The sequence below is a fragment of the Ambystoma mexicanum genome, chromosome 10 (genome assembly GCF_040938575.1).
Source record: "Ambystoma mexicanum isolate Mex_15411 chromosome 10, UKY_AmexF1_1, whole genome shotgun sequence".
Lineage (NCBI taxonomy): Eukaryota > Metazoa > Chordata > Amphibia > Caudata > Ambystomatidae > Ambystoma > Ambystoma mexicanum.
In genome coordinates this window covers 18,452,886-18,476,148 of record NC_090932.1, presented here as the reverse complement: position 1 = coordinate 18,476,148, position 23,263 = coordinate 18,452,886, and the positions used below count along the sequence as shown (strand labels likewise).

The 23,263-nt window shown below is 49.4% G+C and overlaps 1 protein-coding gene across 2 annotated transcripts in view; it reads right to left on the bottom strand.

The window, feature by feature from the left end:
- Positions 1–23,263, bottom strand: part of LOC138491106 (probable cation-transporting ATPase 13A4) — a 1,999,067-nt gene that overhangs the window by 734,652 nt on the left and 1,241,152 nt on the right. For both annotated transcript variants that reach the window (XM_069617426.1, XM_069617427.1), the window contains exon 16: positions 19,537–19,693. In XM_069617426.1, the coding sequence (XP_069473527.1) occupies positions 19,537–19,693 (157 nt within the window). The remainder of the gene's footprint in view (positions 1–19,536; positions 19,694–23,263) is intronic.

The window sequence follows — 23,263 nt, the reverse complement described above, 5'->3', positions numbered from 1 at the left end:
ACATGAGTGGGGGCCTGGTGGAGGGTGCCCCTGGTGGCTGGGGGTGGTGGGAGACATGAGTGGGGGCCTGGTGGAGGGTGCCCCTGGTGGCTGGGGGGTGGGGGTGGTGGGAGACATGAGTGGGGGCCTGGTGGAGGGTGCCCCTGGATGGTGGGGGGTGGGGGTGGTGGGAGACATGAGTGGGGGCCTGGTGGAGGGTGCCCCTGCACTGCTGGGGGGTGGGGTGGTGGGAGACATGAGTGGGGGCCTGGTGGAGGGTGCCCCTGGTGGCTGGGGGGTGGGGATGGTGGGAGACATGAGTGGGGGCCTGGTGGGGGCTGCCCATGGTGGCTGGGGGGCGGGGGTGGTGGTAGACATGAGTGGGGGCCTGGTGGAGGCTGCCCCTGCACTGCTGGGGGGTGGGGGTGGTGGGAGACATGAGTGGGGGCCTGGTGGAGGGTGCCCCTGCACTGCTGGGGGGTGGGGGTGGTGGGAGACATGAGTGGGGGCCTGGTGGAGGGTGCCCCTGGATGGTGGGGGGTGGGGGTGGTGGGAGACATGAGTGGGGGCCTGGTGGAGGCTGCCCCTGCACTGCTGGGGGGTGGGGGTGGTGGGAGACATGAGTGGGGGCCTGGTGGAGGCTGCCCCTGCACTGCTGGGGGGTGGGGGTGGTGGGAGACATGAGTGGGGGCCTGGTGGAGGCTGCCCCTGCACTGCTGGGGGGTGGGGGTGGTGGGAGACATGAGTGGGGGCCTGGTGGAGGCTGCCCCTGCACTGCTGGGGGGTGGGGGTGGTGGGAGACATGAGTGGGGGCCTGGTGGAGGCTGCCCCTGCACTGCTGGGGGGTGTGGGTGGTGGGAGACATGAGTGGGGGCCTGGTGGAGGGTGCCCCTGGTGGCTAGGGGGTGGGGGTGGTGGGAGACATGAGTGGGGGCCTGGTGGAGGCTGCCCCTGCACTGCTGGTGGGTGGGGGTGGTGGGAGACATGGGTGGGGGCCTGGTGGAGGCTGCCCCTGGTGGCTGGGGGGTGGGGTGGTGGGAGACATGAGTGGGGGCCTGGTGGAGGCTGCCCCTGCACTGCTGGGGGGTGGGGGTGGTGGGAGACATGGGTGGGGGCCTGGTGGCGGGTGCCCCTGGTGGCTGGGGGGTGGGGGTGGTGGGAGACATGAGTGGGGGCCTGGTGGGGGCTGCCCATGGTGGCTGGGGGTGGGGGTGGTGGTAGACATGAGTGGGGGCCTGGTGGAGGCTGCCCCTGCACTGCTGGGGGGTGAGGGTGGTGGGAGACATGAGTGGGGGCCTGGTGGAGGGTGCCCCTGGTGGCTGGGGGGTGGGGGTGGTGGGAGACATGAGTGGGGGCCTGGTGGGGGCTGCCCATGGTGGCTGGGGGGTGGGGGTGGTGGTAGACATGAGTGGGGGCCTGGTGGAGGGTGCCCCTGCACTGCTGGGGGGTGGGGGTGGTGGGAGACATGAGTGGGGGCCTGGTGGATGCTGCCCCTGCACTGCTGGGGGTGGGGGTGGTGGGAGACATGAGTGGGGGCCTGGTGGAGGGTGCCCCTGGATGGTGGGGGGTGGGGATGGTGGGAGACATGAGTGGGGGCCTGGTGGGGGCTGCCCATGGTGGCTGGGGGGCGGGGATGGTGGGAGACATGAGTGGGGGCCTGGTGGAGGCTGCCCCTGGGGGGTGGGGGTGGTGGGAGACATGAGTGGGGGCCTGGTGGAGGCTGCCCCTGCACTGCTGGGGGGTGGGGGTGGTGGGAGACATGAGTGGGGGCCTGGTGGAGGGTGCCCCTGCACTGCTGGGGGGTGGGGGTGGTGGGAGACATGAGTGGGGGCCTGGTGGAGGCTGCCCCTGCACTGCTGGGGGGTGGGGGTGGTGGGAGACATGAGTGGGGGCCTGGTGGAGGGTGCCCCTGGTGGCTGGGTGGTGGGGGTGGTGGGAGACATGAGTGGGGGCCTGGTGGGCGCTGCCCATGGTGGCTGGGGGGTGGGGGTGGTGGTAGACATGAGTGGGGGCCTGGTGGAGGCTGCCCCTGCACTGCTGGGGGGTGGGGGTGGTGGGAGACATGAGTGGGGGCCTGGTGGAGGGTGCCCCTGGATGCTGGGGGGTGGGGGTGCAGGGGGACATGAGTGGGGGCCTGGTGGTGCTGCCCCTGCACTGCTGGGGGGTGGGGGTGGTGGGACACATGAGTGGGGGCCTGGTGGAGGGTGCCCCTGGTGGCTGGGGGGTGGGGGTGGTGGGAGACATGAGTGGGGGCCTGGTGGAGGCTGCCCCTGGTGGCTGGGGGGTGGGGGTGGTGGGAGACATGAGTGGGGGCCTGGTGGAGGCTGTCCTGGTGGCTGGGGGGTGGGGGTGGTGGGAGACATGAGTGGGGGCCTGGTGGAGGCTGCCCCTGGTGGCTGGGGGGTGGGGGGAGACATGAGTGGGGGCCTGGTGGAGGCTGCCCCTGCACTGCTGGGGGGTGGGGGTGATAGGGGACATGAGTGGGGGCCTGGTGGCGGCTGGCCATGGTGGCTGGGGGGTGGGGGTGGTGGAGACATGCATTGTTGATCAGTAGTGCAAGGTGACGTGGGTTGGCTGGGGGGCATGCCCATGGTGGATGGGCTGCCTGCGGGACATGAGCAGGGGTGCAGGGTAGTCCCCCGTGGTGTGGGCTGCCTGCAGGGGCCGTGGAGGTTGTCGAGCGTACACCTGGGAGGACCCACACGGCCAATTCACGTGTAGTACTCCCCAGAACCCCTGAAATACACATACCCTGCTGAAATCGCGTGTGGAACTTCCCGCGCACCCCTGAAATACACGTACCCTGCTGAAATCGCGTGTGGAACTTCCCGCGCACCCCTGAAATACACGTACCCTGCTCAAATCGCGTGTGGTACTTCCCGCGCACCCCTGAAATACACGTACCCTGCTGAAATCGCGTGTGGAACTTCCCACGCACCCCTGAAATACACGTACCCTGCTCGCACTGGGCCAATCGCGTGTGGAACTTCCCGCGCACCCCTGAAATCCACGTACCCTGCTGAAATCGCGTGTGGAACTTCCCGCGCACCCCTGGAATACACATACCCTGCTGAAATCGCGTGTGGAACTTCCCGCGCACCCCTGAAATACACGTACCCTGCTGAAATCGCGTGTGGAACTTCCCGCGCACCCATGGAATACACGTACCCTGCTCGCACTGGGCCAATCGCGTGTGGAACTTCCCGCGCACCCCTGAAATACACGTACCCTGCCGAAATCGCGTGTTAGAATTCCCGCGCACCCCGGTATACACGCACACGTAATTTTTTGTCAGCGGGTGTCCGTGTTTGTGGGTACCCCTTTGCACGTCATTTGTCCTGGAGGGCCACAGTATAGGACATTCTTCATGGCTGTATATAGGTGCTATTTGTTGGCGCACCTTTTGGCGCACATTTCTTCCAGGCGCAGAGACGCTACCGCCTGCTTTCTTGTGGCGGTCGTGTTTGTGCCTGTGCGCTGGTTTGAGCGTGCGCTTTTTTGCCCTATTCTATTCCATGAATACGTGTTGTAGGCGAGCGTGTGGGCGTTCCGCGCACTTGTACCCTGTACTTCCCCCGTGACACCCACGTTTTGGCAAGTTGTTCCCCATTCCGAGTGTTACGCCCCGTGTTCCGCCTACTTTTGTTGCGTGCGCCGCGCTATGTGCGATTTTCGCTGTGGCCTGGCGCACGCTGTTAGATGGCCTGTGCGCCAACGTGCGCCGCGCACTTTTTTATCGCACATCCGATGGTTTTCTCGCGCACGGCCTTCCATGAATCGATGTGCGCTGCTTTTCGTGCGCGATTTTCGCTATTCCACTGCGATTCGCACGTTTTTGCCCACTTGCGCCGCGCTAATTATTCCATGAATCGGCCTGCTAGTTACTTGACCTGCAGGTCTAGCAGCAATATAATGAATTTGCAAGGCATGACTCTTTTCACTAATGTCTTACTTCAACGGAACACAAGAATGCTGTATTGTTGCTCATTTTATGTCTTGGGTACAAATAACTTCTGATGACACTCAAAATATTAGTACAACATTGCTAATCAATTGGGTTAGTTTGCTAATCAAGAACATTTTAATTAGCAAACTCTGCTAATCAATGTTTGAAAATAAATGTATGCCTTGTTTAGGTATGTTTTTGGTTTCCAGTACTTGCATTAAGTATATTAAAAATTCCTGTGGATCTTCCTGTTTGTTTATGGTGAATTTTACCACTCCTACACATCCAACTCTTACCTTATTCCTGACACACTAAGTGTTGTCAGGATTATTTGTGGCATTTCTATGAAGGACGAGCATTTGCAAACACAACTGGTCTGCACCGTTCAAGTAAACGCTTTGAACACTTGATGGCAATAGGAATAGAAGATTAATGGCTAAATTTGCATAGCAATTTACACCGGTTGTGTTAGAAAATTTAAATGGACCAGAGAATTCTGCCTCTGTCATTTGCTGGAGCTCCACCTGTTTTTTTAGAAGAAACATTTCTCTTTATATGTGCTGATGGATGTGCAGTTGTGTTTGCACTAGATAGTTTTGTGGTTGTAGTGCTTGATGGAGTAGCAGTTGTTTTTTGATTCTTTGGTGGTACTGTTGAGAGATATATTATAAGCTCCGTTTGCATCAATTTTCTTTTTAAAACTGTAACTTTTTGAGGCACAGGGTACATTTCTAAATGGGGTGTGTAGAGTGCACATAGTCTGTTTGCATCAAAAGTGACTAGACATAGGGCCTCATTACGACCCAGGCGGTAAGTTACCGCCTGGGCCGTGACTTTACCACCATGGCGTAAACGTGGTAGGCGGACTTACCGCCCCATTCCGAGGTCGGCGGGGCGGTAAGTCCCCAATCCCCATTTACCCTTCCCCATTCCCATTTTTGCCCCATAGGGCATAATGGGAGTGGGGAAGGCGTTAATTACGCCACCGTAAATTACGGTGGCGTAATTAACTCCATGGTCCCTTAGCGCCATGGATTTTAACACCTGCTAAAAGCAGGTGTTAAAAGCTCCATGGCGCTAAGGGACCTCGTACTCAGGCGGTAAGGGTCGGCGCTGTTTACGCTGCCATAAACCCCTTACCGCCTTGGTCGTAATGAGGCCCATTGTCCTTCGAGTGTACATAGACATGAAAGTGCTACATAACTCATACCGTCTTTAAAGACTGTGCTGCCAATATCAATCAATCGCTGATCTAGGATTAGACATTGCGATTTGTGAATAGTGACAGCATATGCAAGACACAGAATTGTTCTCTGCGTACATGCATGCCTTTGAAAAGATGGAATCGTACTGTTGAGCGTCCTACCCTTTTAAGTTCTGAAAGTTTGTCAAGGTGGATGCTGACAAACTGAATGCTGTTGTAATGTGGTTACGTCTGGAAGCCAACAACTGTACCAATTGCTCCATTGACTAAACCTTGCTCCACATCAAGGTTATGTTTTAGAATTACTCAGCAATTTAAACACAACATTAACATTTTCTCCAAACCAGCTGTGTTGGAGGAACACATTTCTAAGCTATTTAGTTGTGCTGTTGCTTGTTGACACACAGGGAGTGTCATACCGTGCACTTCCAGTTTGTCAGTGGAGCTAATATGCACTATTGGTTGCATTTCTTTTTTTAACATTGTCTCATTGAATTGACTACAGCTTGCTGGGGTTGGTATTAAGGACAGGCATTTTACATTTTTTTGTGCTTATTTTTGCATGGCATCAGGAGCAGATGTGTTATGTCCATATGGCTGAATGATGAGTCAACTATTTAAGATGGATTGTGCATCTTTAGAAAGACCAGTTCAAATGCTTTTTAAAATGTTAGCGTAAGTGAGGTCTGCAGACTGACGCATGTTTTGAGTTAGTTCTCTGTAATGGAAATGTTGCCAGAGATTTACATTTCCTATGCTGTCAAGTGTGTTGCGGCACTGTGTCCAAAGGTTTTAAAAATAGGTTCACCATTCACTGGTGTTAATTCTAGGCGATCTCCAAAAACAATAAGGTGTTTTCCTCCAAAGAGTCCTATGTAGTCTGTTTTAAGGACTTCTTGCAATCTGAAGTGAACTTAAGCCAACATTAGATTGGAAACCATGCTTATCTCATCTATTAGAAATATTTTCATTTGTTTCAGAATTCTGCATACTTCAATAGCACCTTCTGCTGATAGTTTGTGGTATTCTAATTTGTTTTGGTGTTCTACTAGAAGGGGCAGTAGTCGGTGTAAAGTAACACCTCCTATGTTGTAAGGAGCTAATCCTGTGGGGGCTGTTACAATAGCTGAAAGGTTGTTTGTTAGATTTTGAGGAATTTGCTGATGATTTCTTATTAAGAATGTTTTTCCAGAACCAGCTTCACCACTTACATACAGGATAAGATATGATATGGCATTTATAACGCACCTATACAAAAGTGTTTCAAGGCGCTATGAGGAAAGGGAGGGGGAACAGAGGGAAGACCTTAAAAGGACAGGTGTCATTCAGATTGCACAAGTGCAGGGGAAGGGTGAAGGGGAACAGTGCGGGGGGAGAGGAAGGAGACAGTGCAGTACATGGAAAATAGAACTAAAAAACAATAAATAGAATAAATAAGCAATAAGTAAAAGTAAAGCCAGCTGGTGGCAAGTGCAACAGTAGGTGCAGAGATCAGGTTTCAATTGCTGGTAGAGGACTGTAGGGATACAGAAAACAGTCCCTGAGTGTGGGGGGTTACCAGGGAGGCAGTGCAGGTGTGCAACTAGTGGGGGAGGGGACCTGGGCCCAGGATCAGATGGTGGCCAGGTAACCTGTGCAGTTGTGTGCAGTTTCAGCCAGAAGTTCAGCAGGGGAGAGGAGGAGAGAAAGAAGAAGCAAAGAGGAAGGTTTTGAGGTGCTTCTGGAACTGGAGATGGCTCTCCTCAAGTTTCAAGGAGGCAGGGAGGCTGTTCCAAAGGGAGGCCCCAGTCTAAGAAAGATCTACCACCAACCCGTTGCTTGGAAAAGCGACTGACCCTGAGGGAGTTGGAGGCAGATGAGCGAAGAGCTTGAGAAGGAAGATATTTAGGAAGAGAGAGTTGAGGTATTGCGGCCCCAGGCCCCAGAAGGCCTTGTGGACAATGCAGAGGGTTTTGAACTTAATCCTCACAGTCACTTGGAGCCAGTGCAGGGATTTCAGGCCTGTAGAGATACGATCCCTGGGCTTGAGGCCAAGGACAAGTCTCGCAGCCCTGTTCTCGATGAGTTGCAGAGGGCAGAGAGTAGAAGCAGGCAGATTTAGAAAGAGGATGTTGCAATAGTCCAGCCTAGAGAGAACTAGAGCTCTGGAGACAGTGAGCTTCTGGGGGAAGGAGAGGAAAGGAAGAATACCTCGGAGGAGGTGCAGCTGGTAGTGTGACTTCTTAGAGATGTCAGAGATGTGAGGAGAGAAGGAGAGTGTCGTGTTGAAGATGACCAAGGTTTTTAGCCTTGCAGATGGGAGCAGGAAGAGAGCCAAGAGAGAATGGCCAGAGAGTGAAAGGAAAGGAGGGAGCAGGTGTGTCGATTAGGAGAATCTCATTCTTACTGGCATTAAGGCAGAGGTCATTGGCGGCACACCACTCCTGGATAGCAGACAGTCAGAGGTGAGAGAAGGAGAAGAGGTGGCTGAAGGTAGCCTGAAAATGAGCTGAGTGTCATCTGCATAGCACTGAAAGTTGGGTCAGAGAGCGGCAATACAGTGGACAAGAAGTGCCAGGTATTGGTTGAACAGCCAGGGAGAGAGGTTAGACCTCTGGGGGACACCACAGGTAGAGATAAAGATAGAGGAGAGGAAGGACCCAAGATGGAACTGGGCTGGTTGATCAAAGAGGAAAGAAGTCAGCCACACCAGGGCCTGACCGGTGATTCCTAGGTTATCACGGAGATGGTTTGAGCAGGATGGCATGGTTTACTGTGTCAAAGGCAGAAGAGAGATCAAGGTTGGAGAGCAGGTCTTCACGGATGTTCAGCAGAGCAGTTTCTGTGCTTCTGGCAGCTCTGAAGCCAGACTGATTGTCATGAAGACAACCACCAGATTCAGTGTGAAGATTAAGCTGGGAGATGGCCAGCTTTTCCAGGAGTTTGCCCAGGAAACGAATGATGGAGACTGGGCGATAGTTAGCCGGGCAGGACGGTTCGGCAGAGGGTTTCTTAAGAAGAGGGTGCACAAGCGAGTGCTTCAGGGGGGATGGGAAGACTCCAGCGGCGAAAGAATTGTTGCATAAGTCGGCCAGAGCAAACGTGAAACCAAAAACTATTTGACCCTATGTGGAAAGAAATGAACAAAGGTTCCATTACTATGCTGCGTGAATGGAAGAAAAACAAATCTGCCTCTTGGAAGAAATTGGTAGCTCTGAAAGGGAACTTGAACATAATCCAACAAAGACGGCCAAAAAATTAAAATAATGGGACTGGTGCCAGACGTTGGATAAGGCTGAGAAAAACAAACTTACCAAACATGAATGTACAGAAGATCAATCAACCCATGACATACCTAATCAAATTTCCGAACAAGAGACTTTGTTCAACCTACTTACGAGCTCGGCTAAATCTGTTGAAAACTAACGAAATCCAGAAAATAAGGGGAACCTCGACTGAAGAGCAATGTAGGTTCTGTGACAGAGACAAAACAACAGAAAACTTAAGACATCTGCTCACCCAGTGCCAGGGTCTGGTCGAAGAGAGAAGAAAATTCATGGGACACGTATTCACTGAATTCAGGCTGCAAAATGAGGACTACTAGTGGAGTTTGTTGATGAATGGCACAACCACCAAGTCAGTAATCGCAGTAGCAAACTTTCTGGAGAGTTTGAACCTGGACAATAAATGCTAGGCCATTACTCGGACAATGAGTCAATCAATCTAACTGCAAGCAAGTTCATGGCACCTCATTTCAAACTGTGTTCGATGAAGCAACACTTGTAAAAACTGGTTAAACTAAGCATAATAAAATAATAAAGCACGCACTGTGCCCATTGGCTTCAGTTCTGCTTTTGTTACAGTAGAAATACCTGCATAACCACGGGAATTACCGTACTCAACTATAAAGGAGCGAAAGCTGTGATAGCATGGGAAATTCTACTGTGAGGTAGGTTGTGATGGCGATGAGGACTACGTGGGAGGAACATCCAGTTGAAAGAACATTACCCGGGGTAAGTAACTTGTTCTTCGAATGGATTGTGTCCTCCCACGTATTCCTCATCTTTGATAGACTACCAAAGCAGCATTAGATTTGGTGGAGGGAGTAAGAATTTAGTTTTTTAAAAGGTTTTCATGAACCAAATGCAGGACTGCTTTTCCAAAGCTCCCATCCTGACCGAGGAAAAACTCCAGGCAGTAATGTTTTGTGAACGTGTGAATAGTATACCACTTTGCTGCCTCACAAATACTTTTTATCAGTATAGCCCTTTGCAGGTTTGGAGGATCCTTGCCTGCCAGTTTGTAGCATTCCGAAATTGCCAGAATGACCCACCTGGATAAGGTCTGTTTAACAGCCTGACCCAGTTTGTGGCCTTTATAGCCAATGAAAAGCTGATCATCAATGCCAAGTTTTGAGGTCTGTTTAACAGCCTGACCCAGTTTGTGGCCTTTATAGCCAATGAAAAGCTGATCATCAATGCCAAGTTTTGATAGCCTAGATATATAAAAGCTCAGAGCTCTGCGATGATCCAAGATATATATGATATTTTATTTGTATCGAGCTCATACACATGTGTTTAAAGTTGTGCAATCTCTCCTCCTCCTTATAATAGGATGAGGTGGGGGATAGAAAGAAGGTAAAACAATTTTCTGCCCTACATGAAAATCAGAAATGAGAAAGAAAGAAGGCTTACCCTCTGAACAACCCAATACTTATGGAAGATAGTAAAGGGTGGCTTGGCTGAAAATGCCTGCAATTCACTCTCTCTACGGGCTGAAGTTAGAGCTACCAAGAGAATGGATTTAAAAGTGAACAACCTTAATGGACATGAGTGTAAATGTGCCAATGTTGCACTCATTAGACATTTTATTACCAGATTAAAGGTCCCAAATTGGAACCTGTAAAGGAAATGGGGGATACACATTGGTGAGTCTCTTTAGAAATAGTGTCACCAGTGGAATCTTGAAATAGAAACATTCTTCAGACGAGCGCTTAAAGATGGACAGCGCTGCTAAATAGCCCTTAATAGTTCCAACCTGGAGCCCCATCTTGGCTAAGAATAGTAGAAAGGATAACACCTCAGGAGTTTTACACAGAAAATGGTCTACATTCCTGTCGCAGCACCAGTTGAAGAATGTGTTCCAGCAGCCACGGTACAAAGACTGTGTTGCTGGCCTTTTGGCCGAAAGAAAAATCTCCATTACATCATACAAACCTTTGAAGGCTCAGTGTTTTGACCTATGGATGGAGAACCCGACCCTGCTCTCGTGAGGGTCTGATTGCCCTCAGCTCCAAAAGATTGATATGTAGTTTTGACTCTGATGGAGATCAGCGACTGCTGACTGTCAGATTGTTGGTGTGGGCGCCCCACCCCGCGAGTGAGATGTCCGTCACTACTGGTATCTCCGGCCATGTTTGTGAAAGTGTTCTCCCTTCAGAATGGTGACCTTGCAGAGCCCTGAAGAAAGTGGTGACATTCATCTCCATACCACTGAAACCGGTCGGCTTCTACTGCGACCTGAGTAGATAAATACGGATCAGGGAGATCCCTACATCGGATTGCATTTCGATCCCAGTATCAAGAAGGGATCATCTTTTTAATCTACTGAGGAACGGAGTTCATACATGAAATAAATAGACCTCTGAATCCCTCAAACAAAATAGGAGTTACCTTTGACGACTAGTCATTTTTCGACTATTATCGGTCTAGGTCCGAGACTCTACTTTTTTAACTAGTTGTAAAATCCAAAAATCACAAATAAAAAAATGAATGTTTATTTGGAAAGCAACACAGAAAATAAATCAAAATTTGTGGAACCCTGAGGCAAAACTCAGGAACTCATTACCATGGATTAATTCAAAAGTTGAAGTAATAATAGAATAAATGTGACTCGGATTCGAGTGTGATACAACGAAAGGGAAGATTTGAGGTCCTAATTCCCAATTCAGGTTCTAGTTTTGTGGAAACCGACCTTGCAGGCCCACCATAGAAGATCCTGTGCGACCCTAAAGTAGGTCCGACATCTTTCCTGAGAACTGGGACCATTGAGTTCTGAGGGCCCATTGAAGGGATCTCATTCTCGTGCGGGCCTCTGGCACCAGAAAAATGCAGGATGCCATGTGGCAGAGCAACCTCGAAAAAATCCAAGGCCCGGTGTAACGCTCACCTGGTATCCACGAGGATGTTACTCAGCCTGTTCTGACCTCTTACGACCTCAAACCCTTCCCTGGAGCCTATTCGACTGGACACTGGGCCTGAAACACAGGATTGGTAGAGTTTAACTCCCTATTGTCTCTGTGTGCTTGAACCCCTTCTTCCCCGGGGTCCAACCCTTCCCTTTGATCCACAGCTCACCTTGTTTTCTTGGATAGTGTGCTCTCCGTCCAGCTTTCAGCGCAGGGGCGCGTTGATTGATGTGGTCTCGTTGCTGCCTAGTTACTTCACTGGCGAGAGTCCAACAGGTAAGTATAATGAGTCTTTTGAACAGTTCTCTAACTTAATTCCTTTCCTTCCTTAGATGATGGCCGGCGTCCGGGGATGGCGGTGTGCTGCTGAGATGAGTAGCGCTGAAGGTGAGTGAGAGCGAGATGCGCGATGCACTCCTTTCGTATTTGCATTGAACTGAGTTCTTTTTCTGTGTATTTTAGGTGCCGCGACGTTTTCAGCGTGGATGCCGGTTATGAAGAACAAATGCAGTGGGTAAGCGCGGTATGCAGCGCCTCGAGATGTTTCCACGCTAACCTGGAGTGTCTTTTCCCTCTTGCAGATGGATGAGAAGTTCCAGAGACAGAGTTCCCCCAGAGCGGCTGGGATTCAGGTAAGTGTTTGAAGCTCGTACAGTATTTAAAAATAAGCGAAGATTTGCGGAATGCTTACTAATGCCTTTTTTCTGTTCTTTTCCCTTTTCCTTAGGAAGCGGCGTGCCGTGATGGGAATGACACCGCCGAAGATGCCCGCAGAACAGAAGGAGCGATGAATGATGGGTAGAAGCGCCGCAAGGTAAGGCTGTTCCTAACGGTGTTCTTGCAGGAGCTGAGCGCAGACGAAAGATGCAGGCCTGCTGGAGACCGATCCGAACAGGGTGAGTGTCACTCAGCAGGGGCAGAAAACGCAAAGCATGTTTCTCAGCCTGGGTCTGACTTAAATAGTCTCTGGGTATCCCAGGTGTCTCTGGGCTGAACCACACCCAAAAGACTAGACCGCACATGCAGTTCTGGGAACCGAAATATGTGGGGGCATCCATCTTGTCCCCATCAATGCACTACAAGTCCAATACCCAATGTTATCGTATGGGAGTGGGTGAGTCTGGTGCCACAAGCGCCAAGTCTGACTCCAAGTGGAGGGATAGAGAGGCCCTTGAGGGCCATGTAGGTGATTGTGGCCTGGCACCAGCCTGACATCTTGGAGGGCTGGGGACATGAGGGGCAGGAATCATGACAGCACTCCCCCCCCCTCTCCCAAGGCCCCTCTCAAGGTGGCTCTTCTGTCTGGTGCTGGTTTGGTTAGATGGTTTTGATGAAATCGTCTAAGCAAGCGAGGTGCATGGATGTACTCACAAGGCTCCCATGTCCTGTCTTGTGGACCATACCCCTTCCAGTATAATTTGGATCTGACGTACTTTGAATCTAGGATGTCCTTGACTTCGAATTCTGGTTCCGCAGCGACTACTACTGGCTGCGGTGGCGTTGCTACCCGGGTCCCAGGTTGAACAGGTTTAAGGAGAGACACGTGGAACACAGGATGAATCTGCATGTTTGACGGCAAAGCTAGTCTGACCGCCACAGGATTTATCACGGAGGTGACGGTGAATGGACCCAGGCATCTTGGACGGAAAGTTGGGGCTCCTTTAATGGACACGTGTTTAGACGCCAGCCAGACTTTGTCTCCCACTTGGTAGTTGGGGGCCTTTGCTCGGTGTTGATCAACAAACTTCTTTTGGCGATTCTTAGCTTGAAGAAGTTGTTCAGCTGCCCTTTTAAAGGTTTGAGAAATGGTCATGTGCAAGGTTTTGACTGCTGACATTTCCAGGTTTGTAGGAACGTCCAACTCAGAAGCACGTGGGTGCCTGCCATACATGGTATCAAAGGGTGTCTGCCCAGCTCTTGTGTAGGGAATTATTATAAGCATATTCAGCTATCCATAATAGGTCGAACCAGCTTCCTTCAGCTTGATGTAACATGCAACGCAGATACTGCTAAAGCGTCTGATTTGTCCTCTTAGGTTGACCATCAGTTTGGGGATGGTGACTGGTAGATAGCCGGATGTCGATCTGGGCCATAGAGCAGCATTTTGTCCAGAAGTTAGCTACGAATTGAGTACCTCGGTCTGAGACCAAAACTGAAGGAAACCCATGGAGCCGTAACAATGCATTCAAGAAATACCTTTGCCAGAGTGGAAGCATTTGGGAGCCCCTTAAGAGGAATGAAATGTGCCATTTTTGAAAATAGGTCCACGACCACAAGAATAGTGTTAAACCCTTGACTGGATGGTAAGCCAGTAATAAAATCGAGGGACATCGTGTGCCAGGGTGCTGGTGGGATTTCCAATGGTTGTAATAGCCCAGCCGGTTTCTGCTTTGATGACTTGTTTTGAGCACACACTCCACAAGCTAGGATGAATTCGATAATGTCTTTAAGCCACGTGGGCCACCAATAATTTTGTTTTACCTTGGCTAGGGTTTTAGCTATTCCGGGGTGGCCCTCGATCAGGGAATCATGATAACCGGACATGACTTGTTCTCGTAGTTCTTGGTTTGGTAAGATTAAACGATTCCTGAAGTAGGGCAACTGATCTTTTATCATGTAATGTTCTCCTTGTGCACTCCACGCTTGTAATTGCTCCGGACTCATCAGGTTTTGGATTTCTTCATGTAATTCTTTCTGAGTTATGGTTGCTGTGATTCCTAGGAGCTTGTCACTCGGGATGATTGCTATTGGGTCAGGGGTCTGATACCCTTGCTCTTCCACCCCCATACGGCCTTCCCGTTTTTCACCCCTGGTCGAAATGTAATCACGTAGTCCTATTCAGCAAAAAAAAGAGCTCAACGTAGTTGTCGTGAGGATTGGGCCTTTGCCGTTTTTAGATACTGGAGGTTCCGGTGGTCAGTTATTACAGTGATTGTGTGTCTGGCACCCAAGAGATAGTGCCGCCATGCCTTAAAGGCCGACTCAATGGCCAGGAGTTCTTTGTCTGTGATAGCGTAATTGAGTTCAGGGGGTGTGAATTTATGCAACCAGAAGGCAACAGGGTGTAACTGGCCCGTTTCGGGGTCCTTTTGTGAGAGGACGGCTCCCATAGCCATGCTTGAGGCGTCCGTTTTTCACCAGGTATGAGAGATCAGGGTGAGGGTAGCGTAAGATTGGGGCAGATGTGAATCTTGATTTGAGTTCCTGGAAAGTCTCCTCGGCTTCTGTTGTCCACTGGAACTTTTTGTTGCTTTTCCTTAGTAATGACGTGATGGGATGCACGATTTGCGAAAATCCTGGGATGATCCGGCGGTAGAAGTTTGCAAAACCCAGCATACTTTGAACCCCCTTGAATGAATTTGGGGATGGCCAGTTCAGGATAGCATCTACCTTGTGTACATCCATTCAGATTCCATTCGGGCTGAGAATAAAGCCCAGGAATTCCAACTCGGAGACGTGGAATGAGCACTTTTTGAGCTTGGCGTAGAGCTGGTGTTGACAGTTTCTCCAATACGGATCGGACGTGTTTAACGTAGTCCTGCTTTGATGCGGAATATACTAGGATATCGTCGATGTACACTAAAACACAGACAATCAATTCCCGTAGGACATCGTTCATGAAGTATTGAAATGCAGCAGGCGCGTTGCGAAGGCCAACGGGCATTACTTGATATTCGTACAAGCTGTATTTGGTGCGAAAAGCGGTTTTCCATTCGTCCCCCTGTTTTACGCGAACAAGGTGATGTGCCCTCCTCAGGTCTAGTTTTGTGTAGATTTGGGCATCTTTGACTTGATCAAGCAATTCAGGGATCAGTGGCAGGGGGTAGCGATTTTTTAACGGTAATCTGGTTCAGCGCACGATGGTCGATGCACGTTCTCAAGTCCCCCTCCTTTTTCGGTACGAAGAATAGAGGGCTGGCTGCTGGAGACTTCGAGGGACGGATGAACCCGTTGGCCAGGTATTGGTCAAGATAGGCTTTCAGGTGCTGGTTTTCTGGTTCCGTGAGTGCGTAAATTCGCCCACAAGGGATTTGTGCGCCGGGTATCAGGTCGATTTGGCAATCGTATGGTCTATGCGGTGGCAGGGTATTAGCCTGTTCTTTCTGAAAGACATCTTGAAAGTCCTGGTATTCACTTGGTAGGGTGCCGATTGCCACAGTCGCAAGCGTGGAGGTTCTGATGTCTATTGGTTGTTTCTCTTGGTGATAACATGTGTGGGCGCAAGTCTCGGGAAAGGCCAATTCTTTTGCTTGCCAATCGATTCGAGGATTGTGAGCTACCAACCATGGCATTCCCAAAATCAACCGGAACTGTGGTGCGTTAATGTGGTTGAAAACGATAGATTCTTGGTGTCCATCCTGGCACAGAAGGGTTAAAGCTGCAGTGCATTGGGATACTGGACCAGAAGCTATTTCCGTGCCATCGACATTGGTAACAGTGTCGGTGGTTGATTTAGGGCGTAACGGAAGCCCCATCTTTGCCGCAAGATCCCGGTCGATGTAATTCCCAACGGCTCCACTGTCTATGTACGCTCTTACTGCGTGCATCCGAGATGGTTGTTGGTGATTGATCAAGACCACAGATAGTGCAAAATGGGAGGTCTGTAGTTCACTTTCTTCGCAAGGCTCTCTAGTGCTGGACCCTGCTTGGTTTATCCTAGAATTGTAAGTTTCTTTTTTGGTACGTATTATCTAATTTTTGTATAAGGTTGTGATATTGGTGAGATTGGTTCAGTTTTCCGTAGAGGGTGCCGTTTTCCACAGTGTTTCTAATTTTCTTTTTTTTTTTAACCTCAATGATTTGAGCTCAGGGGTGTACCAAGAGTTCAAGTGTGCTCTGGGTTTTCCTTTGCGCATTTTCAATGTGGTGATAGTGTCGATTTGCTTTGGACATGGACTCATTATAGGTGTTGACCGATAATTTCAGGTCAGCTGTGGCAGGTAGTGCGTTAAGTATGGGAAGTGCAGTAATGTTACGCTTATTCCTAGTGGGACAGGCTGATGCATTAGGGGATTTTATTGGCTCTGGGTTTTTGATATTGATATCTAGCGCAAGGAGATAGTGATCAGTCCATGCGAGAGGTAGGGCATCCTTACATGTAATATTACAGTTGAGGGCAGCTACCCAGTCGATGATTCTACCTTTCAGATGGGTAGGTTTAGAGATAGGTTGTGTAAAGCCATGCTCAGCTAGTGCATTGGCCAAGGAGGAGACTGGGGGGTCATTGGGGTCATTGTAGCCGAGGTTGAAATCTCAGAGGATGATAGCTTGTGCCGAGGGTTTAGAATTCTCAGCTATTAGCAAGGTGATGTCTTCTTCAAAAGACCCAGGATGACCTGGTGGTCTATATATTAGGTGAATAGAAATAGTACTTTTGGGTGATGTTTGAAGCTTGACTGTGAGATGTTCACATGATTTTAGTGGGGAAGAGGTGGTTTTATCAAACTGTGTTTTATGTTGTTATGATTTGCAAATGTGACCAATGTGTCAAAACTTTTATGAGATGTTATGTAATAAAATCCGATATATTTTTGTAATCCCGACCCCTCCATCTTTTTATATATGCTGAAAAAGATGTCTACCTAAACCCATCCATAGCTCGTTGTGGAACCCCTCCTATGAATACGTTTCACAGTCCTCTCCCAACAAGCCCCTAACAAAAAAGAGGACATATCGTATTTTGCTCACTAAGTATTCCCAGGAAACAAGAGTATACAGTAATCATTCTTAGGCCTGGAAGATTCCGAATGATCAACACAGAGAAACTAGCATACTAGGTCTTACGACATTTCTATTAGTGGAAGTGCATGAAGTGGAACAGTAGAGACCAAGCTCGGGAGGGGGGACGGACAAACGGTAGAGGGTAAGGGGGCAGACAAACTAAATGGTCCTAGTACATTTAGGTCATGCATACATCCAGACTGGGGTGCAGAGAGGCGTGGGTGAGGGGGCGTGAAAGAGTCTGGTCCAGCAGGGCCCTGGGTTAGGTGCACAGAGGTTGCCCCGCTCAAGGAGCGTAAGCCGGAAGTGCAGTAATGTTGAACAAAGTGCAGCAGCCAGGAGGCAAGTGGAAAAGACTGGCGGGGGAGCCTGGGACCTGTAGGCTCTGGAGGTGAACCAGGCAACCAGTCAGCAAAAACTGAACATATTTAAGGAGGAGAAGGAGGATGGAGAGAAAAGAAAGGAGGTTAGCAGGTAAGAGGGACAGAGGAGGAAGAGAAAATGAAGGTCTTGAGGAGTTTCTGGAACATAAGGTGCTCTGGCTCAAGACGGGGAGAGGCAGGGAGGCTGTTCTAGAGGGAAGCACCTGCAGAGGATAAAGGTCTACCACCAAATCTCTGTGAAAGCGGCTCACCTTTAGGGAGTTGGAGGAGCAGCGAGAGAGTATTTAGGAAGAGAGCATTGTAGATAGTGTGGGCGTGGCCCCAGAAAGCCTTGTTAATTATGCAGAGAGTCTTGAACTTGATCCTTGCAGCCACAGGGAGCCAGTGGAGAGATTTAATTGTCGGAGAGATGCGGTCCCAAGGCTCAAGGCCAAGGATAAGGCTTGCGGTTCTGTTCTGGATGAGTTGTAGAAGGCGGAGAGTAGAAGTAGGAAGATTGAGAAAGAGGCTGTTGCAATAGTCCAGCCTAGAGAGAACCAGGGCTCTCGAGGTGATGACCCTCTGGGGGAAAGTGAGAAAAGGTAGAATACCTCTGAGAGGGTGCAGTTGGAATTTTTGGAGATGTGAGAAGAGAAGGAGAGAGTGGAATCGAAGACTACCCTGAGATGTTTTGCCTCATTGCCAGGCGAGGGGGCACAGCCAGTCAGGGATGAGCGAGGAGGAGGAGGCAGCAGAGAGTAGCCAGAAAGAGAGCTGCGTGTCATCCGCATAACACTGAAAGTTAAATGTAAAGGTAGAGATCCTGTGGGCCAAGGGGGCAATGTAGATATTGAAGAACCAAGGGGAAAGGTTAGATCTCTGGGGGACCCCACAAGTAGAGAGAGTGGAAGAGAAGATAAAGGGCCAGAGTTCAACCTGGGAGGGCCGATAAGAGACAAAGGCGGCAAGCCATGCCAGTGCCAGATCTGTGATACCCAGGTTATCACAGAGATGGGTGATCAGGATTTTGTGGCTTACCATATCGAACACAAAAGAGATGCCAAGAAGAATGAAGAGAGACAGAGTTGGACTCCAGATTTGAGAGCACATCTTCACAGGTGTTCAGAAGAGCAGTTTCCGTGCCTCTGGATGCTCTAAACCCAGAATGATGGCCATGGAGAGAGCCAACAGATTCAATATGGAGGGTAAGTTGAGTGATAGCCAGCTTCTCCAGGTGTTTTCCCAGGAAAGGGGGGATGGAGATCAGGTGATAGTTTGCCGGAATGGACAGGTCGGCAGTGGACTTAGTGGCTGAGAGGAGAGGGGAAAACTCCAGTGGCGAAAGGGAGGTTGCAGAGGTCAGCCAAGGCTGGAGCGAGAGTGTCAATATTGTCCTTGATGGTTTTGGAGGGACAGGGGTCCACCTGTTTGGAGGAGGCTTTCATAGACCGGACTTGTCTAGAGACCTCATCAGGAGTGACAGGGGAGAGGAAGGAGAGAAAAGGGAGGAGGTGTGGGGGCAGCCGAGGAGGGCCCAAGAGATGTTGGTGCAGAAGGGTAGCAGAAGAGAGAGAGGACAGGATGTCCTGTGTTTTGGTGGTAAAGTGTGCGGCCAGGGCCGAGCAAAGAGCCTGGATATGTGTAGTAGATGTTGTGGCTGTGGTAGGGTTGGCCAGTTCCTTGCAGACACTGAAGAGTTTGGCCGTGTTATTAGATGCCGCACAGATGCAGGCTTGAAAGCAGACTCTTATCTTGGCGCGGTTGCTGAGTCTATATTGCCTATGAAGAAGGCAGCAGGCCAGTTTGTCAGCGGGTGTACCTGAATACCCCATTTCCGTATGGCACAAACATATAAAGAGGGGAAACGTCCTTTGTGAAACTGCAAGATATCAAGGACATAAAACAAGTTGTTTGTATCATTACATTTATTAGAGGTTGATGAATAATTTTGTCCTCGCTAGATTGTACTATGAAAGCATCTATAGAAACAGACACCTCCACGACAGTGGCCAATGTGATACTTCAGAAATGTTATATCATAAAAGCAATGTATTTCAGCCGACACTGGACTCGGGAGATCTACCAGCATTCACAGATGTGATTGAGTGAAAATTCCTTAGACAACTTGAAAAGAATGTTGTGGGAACTGGGGAATTACCTGTCTCCGGTCTGCAGAAGCTGATCACCTTCTCCGGAGCTCCCTTCATGAAGGCCAAGAGCTCATCTCCTCCAACCACCTGCGTGACCACAGACATCCTCTGAAGGCTTGATGAGAATGGAAACTGCTGTAAAATGACAATCCCATCAACTGGAGCCTAAGAAGAAAGCAGAAGGTTGAGTTGGCATAACCCTGCTCATAGTGCTGTAATACTCTTCCAAGTTGAGACCAGTGGATCTATCCAGCCTTAGACAGTGTTGGCTGGTACACCTTCAAACAAGTGGTACATAAATACGCACTTAGACTGTAAGTGAGGAAGATGACCCACTCGCTGAGTGGAAAAGGGGAATGTTCGGGGGAGATCTCCACTCAAGAAAAGTTTGAAAATAATTGGGGGTCCAATTCTGCATCATCAGCACAGTTTAAAGACATTGGATAGAAAGGTATAGATGCTACAGGCAGTTCTGAATACAAGCACATTATATATTCCAAAATATTCCTAGCAATCAGTAGAAGTCAGACGTCGATGAAGCTTAAATTGCTGGAAGAAGTTAATGGCAACAACTCTGACATAGTAACTAAATGATGAGCTGTATAAACGTATTTCCTAGCCAGTAGCCGCTGCATGGTGCTTGCACAATGACGGTAGATGGCAACAACTCTGACATTGGAACAGGCCTTACAAACATATTCCCAAGCTAGATCTTCTGCAAGGTGCTTGCCAGCATGAGCATAGGTGATTTGATTTTGATGTTTTAGAATTTGTAGCGTGCAAAACACTGCAGCAGTGTACCAAGCAGAATACACTGCGTCTAGGCACAGAGGTAATTTTTTTTTCAATTACACATCAAGGCAGAGCCTATTAGGAAACTTAGATAAAAAGTAAGGTTTTCAAGTTCCTATGGAAAAATATAAAAGAGTTAGAAGAATGGAGAAGGGCTGAGAGAATATTGTAGAGAATCGCTGATCCCCTCTAGTGGTACACTGGGCTTTGTTGTTAGGCAGAAACCTGTGCAGTTCCCTCTGGGACCACTGCAAAAGATTTAAGACAACAGGTGTTTGGCAGTAAACCCACTTGGTAGCAGTCTGTACCACACAGATTCACTTGGTAGCTGTGGCTGAGCAGTCAGACTTCCCTCAAGAAGAGTTAGGCAGTATACAGAGTATTCACAATAAATCAAAAGAACATAGTAGAACAAGTAAACACTGACCAGAGCGTGGTGTAAAAGAGATATAATTATTTATTTAAAACCACATCTAGAAAAACACACAGGCACTAATAGTAAGCAATTCAAAAACACGGTCACTAAAAGATATACACTCCCTTAGAAGAATATTAGACAAGTCTTAAGTAAAGCCCCACTTATTTTCAGACAGCGGTGAGCGCTTAACGCATATGGCACTCTAATAATTTGTTTAAAAAGGGAGCGAAAAGCTGAGTATAATATGAAACAGATCCCAACACTTTCATAAGAACAAAACAAGAGAGGAAGGCAAGTAAAACCGTGAAGTTAGAGTTCAGAAGGCCGGATCCACTTTAAGAGGATCAGAACGAAATGTGTCCAAGGTCACACGGTTGAAGTGCACAAGAGTCTTGCAAAGGTTCAAAAAGAGTTGGACCAAAAGAAAGGGACCAGTTAGAAGGTCAAGGTGGCCAGCCCAGTCCAGAAGGTTAAGGGGTTATTATTACCTTGTAGCAATCTTTAGAAAGGGAGGCCTGGCGGACACGGTACCTTAAAGTGGTGAGAATACTCCAGCGTGGGCAGTTGTTCCTGGCAGCGGATGCAAGTCGGTGCTTCGTCCGGGGGAAGAGAGGATCTCGTAGGGGAGGAAGACAGGAGTCCGTTGCACTGCCAGGGAAGAAACCAGCCGCGGAGTTCTCAGGTAAAAGGAGCAGTCCTTTTATTCGCGGTCCAGTGCTAAGTGGCTATCCGGTTGCCGGGGTGCTTGGCACGGGCAATTCGACCACAAGACGGCCTGGGATGCGAAGAGAAGAAGGTAAACTGGTTGTGCCCACCAGTCAGGGGAAGAAGCCTCTCCAGCCGGGAAATCTTCTCTGTCGTCGGGAAGTGGTGAGTCGGTTCCGCAGGGCTCCACCGGTGGTGTCGTCGTGGTAGGTCAGCTCAGCTTCTCCCTCGTCGGATTCTCAGGTACTGTGGCGACTTCTGAAGTTCCAGTCCCCAAAGCCCTGCTTTTATGCAGCACACCCGCATTCACTCAGCCTAGCTGTCAATCAAACATGCTAAGTGGTGAGCCGGCCGGCTCACCACTTGGGCCAATCACACAAGAGTGCGACTTGAGTTACCAAGGTAACTCAGTCCAGGGTGCCTAAACCCCCTCCCACACCCCCTGTGGTACCCAGACAGAGTGGCACCACTTTTGGAGGCTTCTGTGGAGAAGCCCGCCAAAAAGTGGAACAAAGGGCTCGACTTGGGTTGGAGTCACAGAAGAGAACACAAACACCATTTTAGAATTGAGTCCTGGCAAAAAATACCAACCGGCGAATTAATATTAAATAAATAAACCGGCAGTATGTTCGAGGCTATCAGAATTAAATAATTAACGTTGGTAGCCTCGAACAATGGGAAAATCCCATAGGGATATATTCGCGGTCGAATATAAAAAGTAGTATCCACTGCCACCAGCCAAAACTCGATCAGGGGGGACGGAGACGTGGCCACTCGACTAACAGACCCCGGGGCAATCGAATTGCCCCGACCAGTACGTCCACAATATGATGGTTTGTACTGGTTTCTGTTCATAATTTGGGACTAGTAAAGCCAATGGTAACTTTACATGCCCTGGGAGACAGTAGTCAGTCGCAGGGTATGGAGTGTATGGTGGGGTGTCACTATGACACCCCGGTGTTGCTGCACGGAGGGTGCTGTGTAACACACATAGTAAAAACACATGAGACCCTATGGAGTAAAGGACCACATAGCCCATAAAACACATTAACAGTCAAAGGAACACCATAAATCATGTCCAAGAGTGGGAGAAAAAGAGTCTCACTCTTGGCAGGAGAAAAAAACAAACTCCAGAAATCCAGCAAAGCTGCTGGGGGACTCACTAAGTTAGGAAATTCAGCCTAAAGAGAGAATTCTCCCTAACATGTGTGGATTAAATGAAACTGTGCTTATCAAAGAGAACGTGAAGGGCATTAAGTTTACACTTTTGTGGTGCCAATCCATGGACATAATTGTAAGTAAACAAAGACTCTTAAAAGTGATTGGCAGATGTTTGGCGAGTGCATGGAACGTCTGATACCAGAAGTCGAGGAGTATCTAGGTAGGTAGAAAATAAGACAATAGCTACATTACGTACAATTTAAAGGTGGTGTATGAGATAGTTAATTAAACCAATATATAGTGCGTTGGCATAATCCAAATGGGAGTTTACCAACCAACCCATCAGTATGGCATGTGTTGGGAAGGAGAGAGGGTCTTCCCCAGTCGATACGGCATGAGACATATACATTAAATGAGCACATCTAGGGAGCGTAGGGCAGATAAAGGGGGGTCGCACCAACCAGCCGCATAGGTTTTTGCTATATGTAATGTCAGTGATGACGCTGGACCTTCTTTTAACCGTCTTTTAGAAGGTCAGCCTTCTCCATAGGGGATGCCAGGCCATTGGTCTCAGCCCAATCCGTCCATCTTCCATCACATGAGATCTACTGGGCACATCGTCTCCAGGGAACGAAGGCCGAAGAAACAATTAGCTAAAT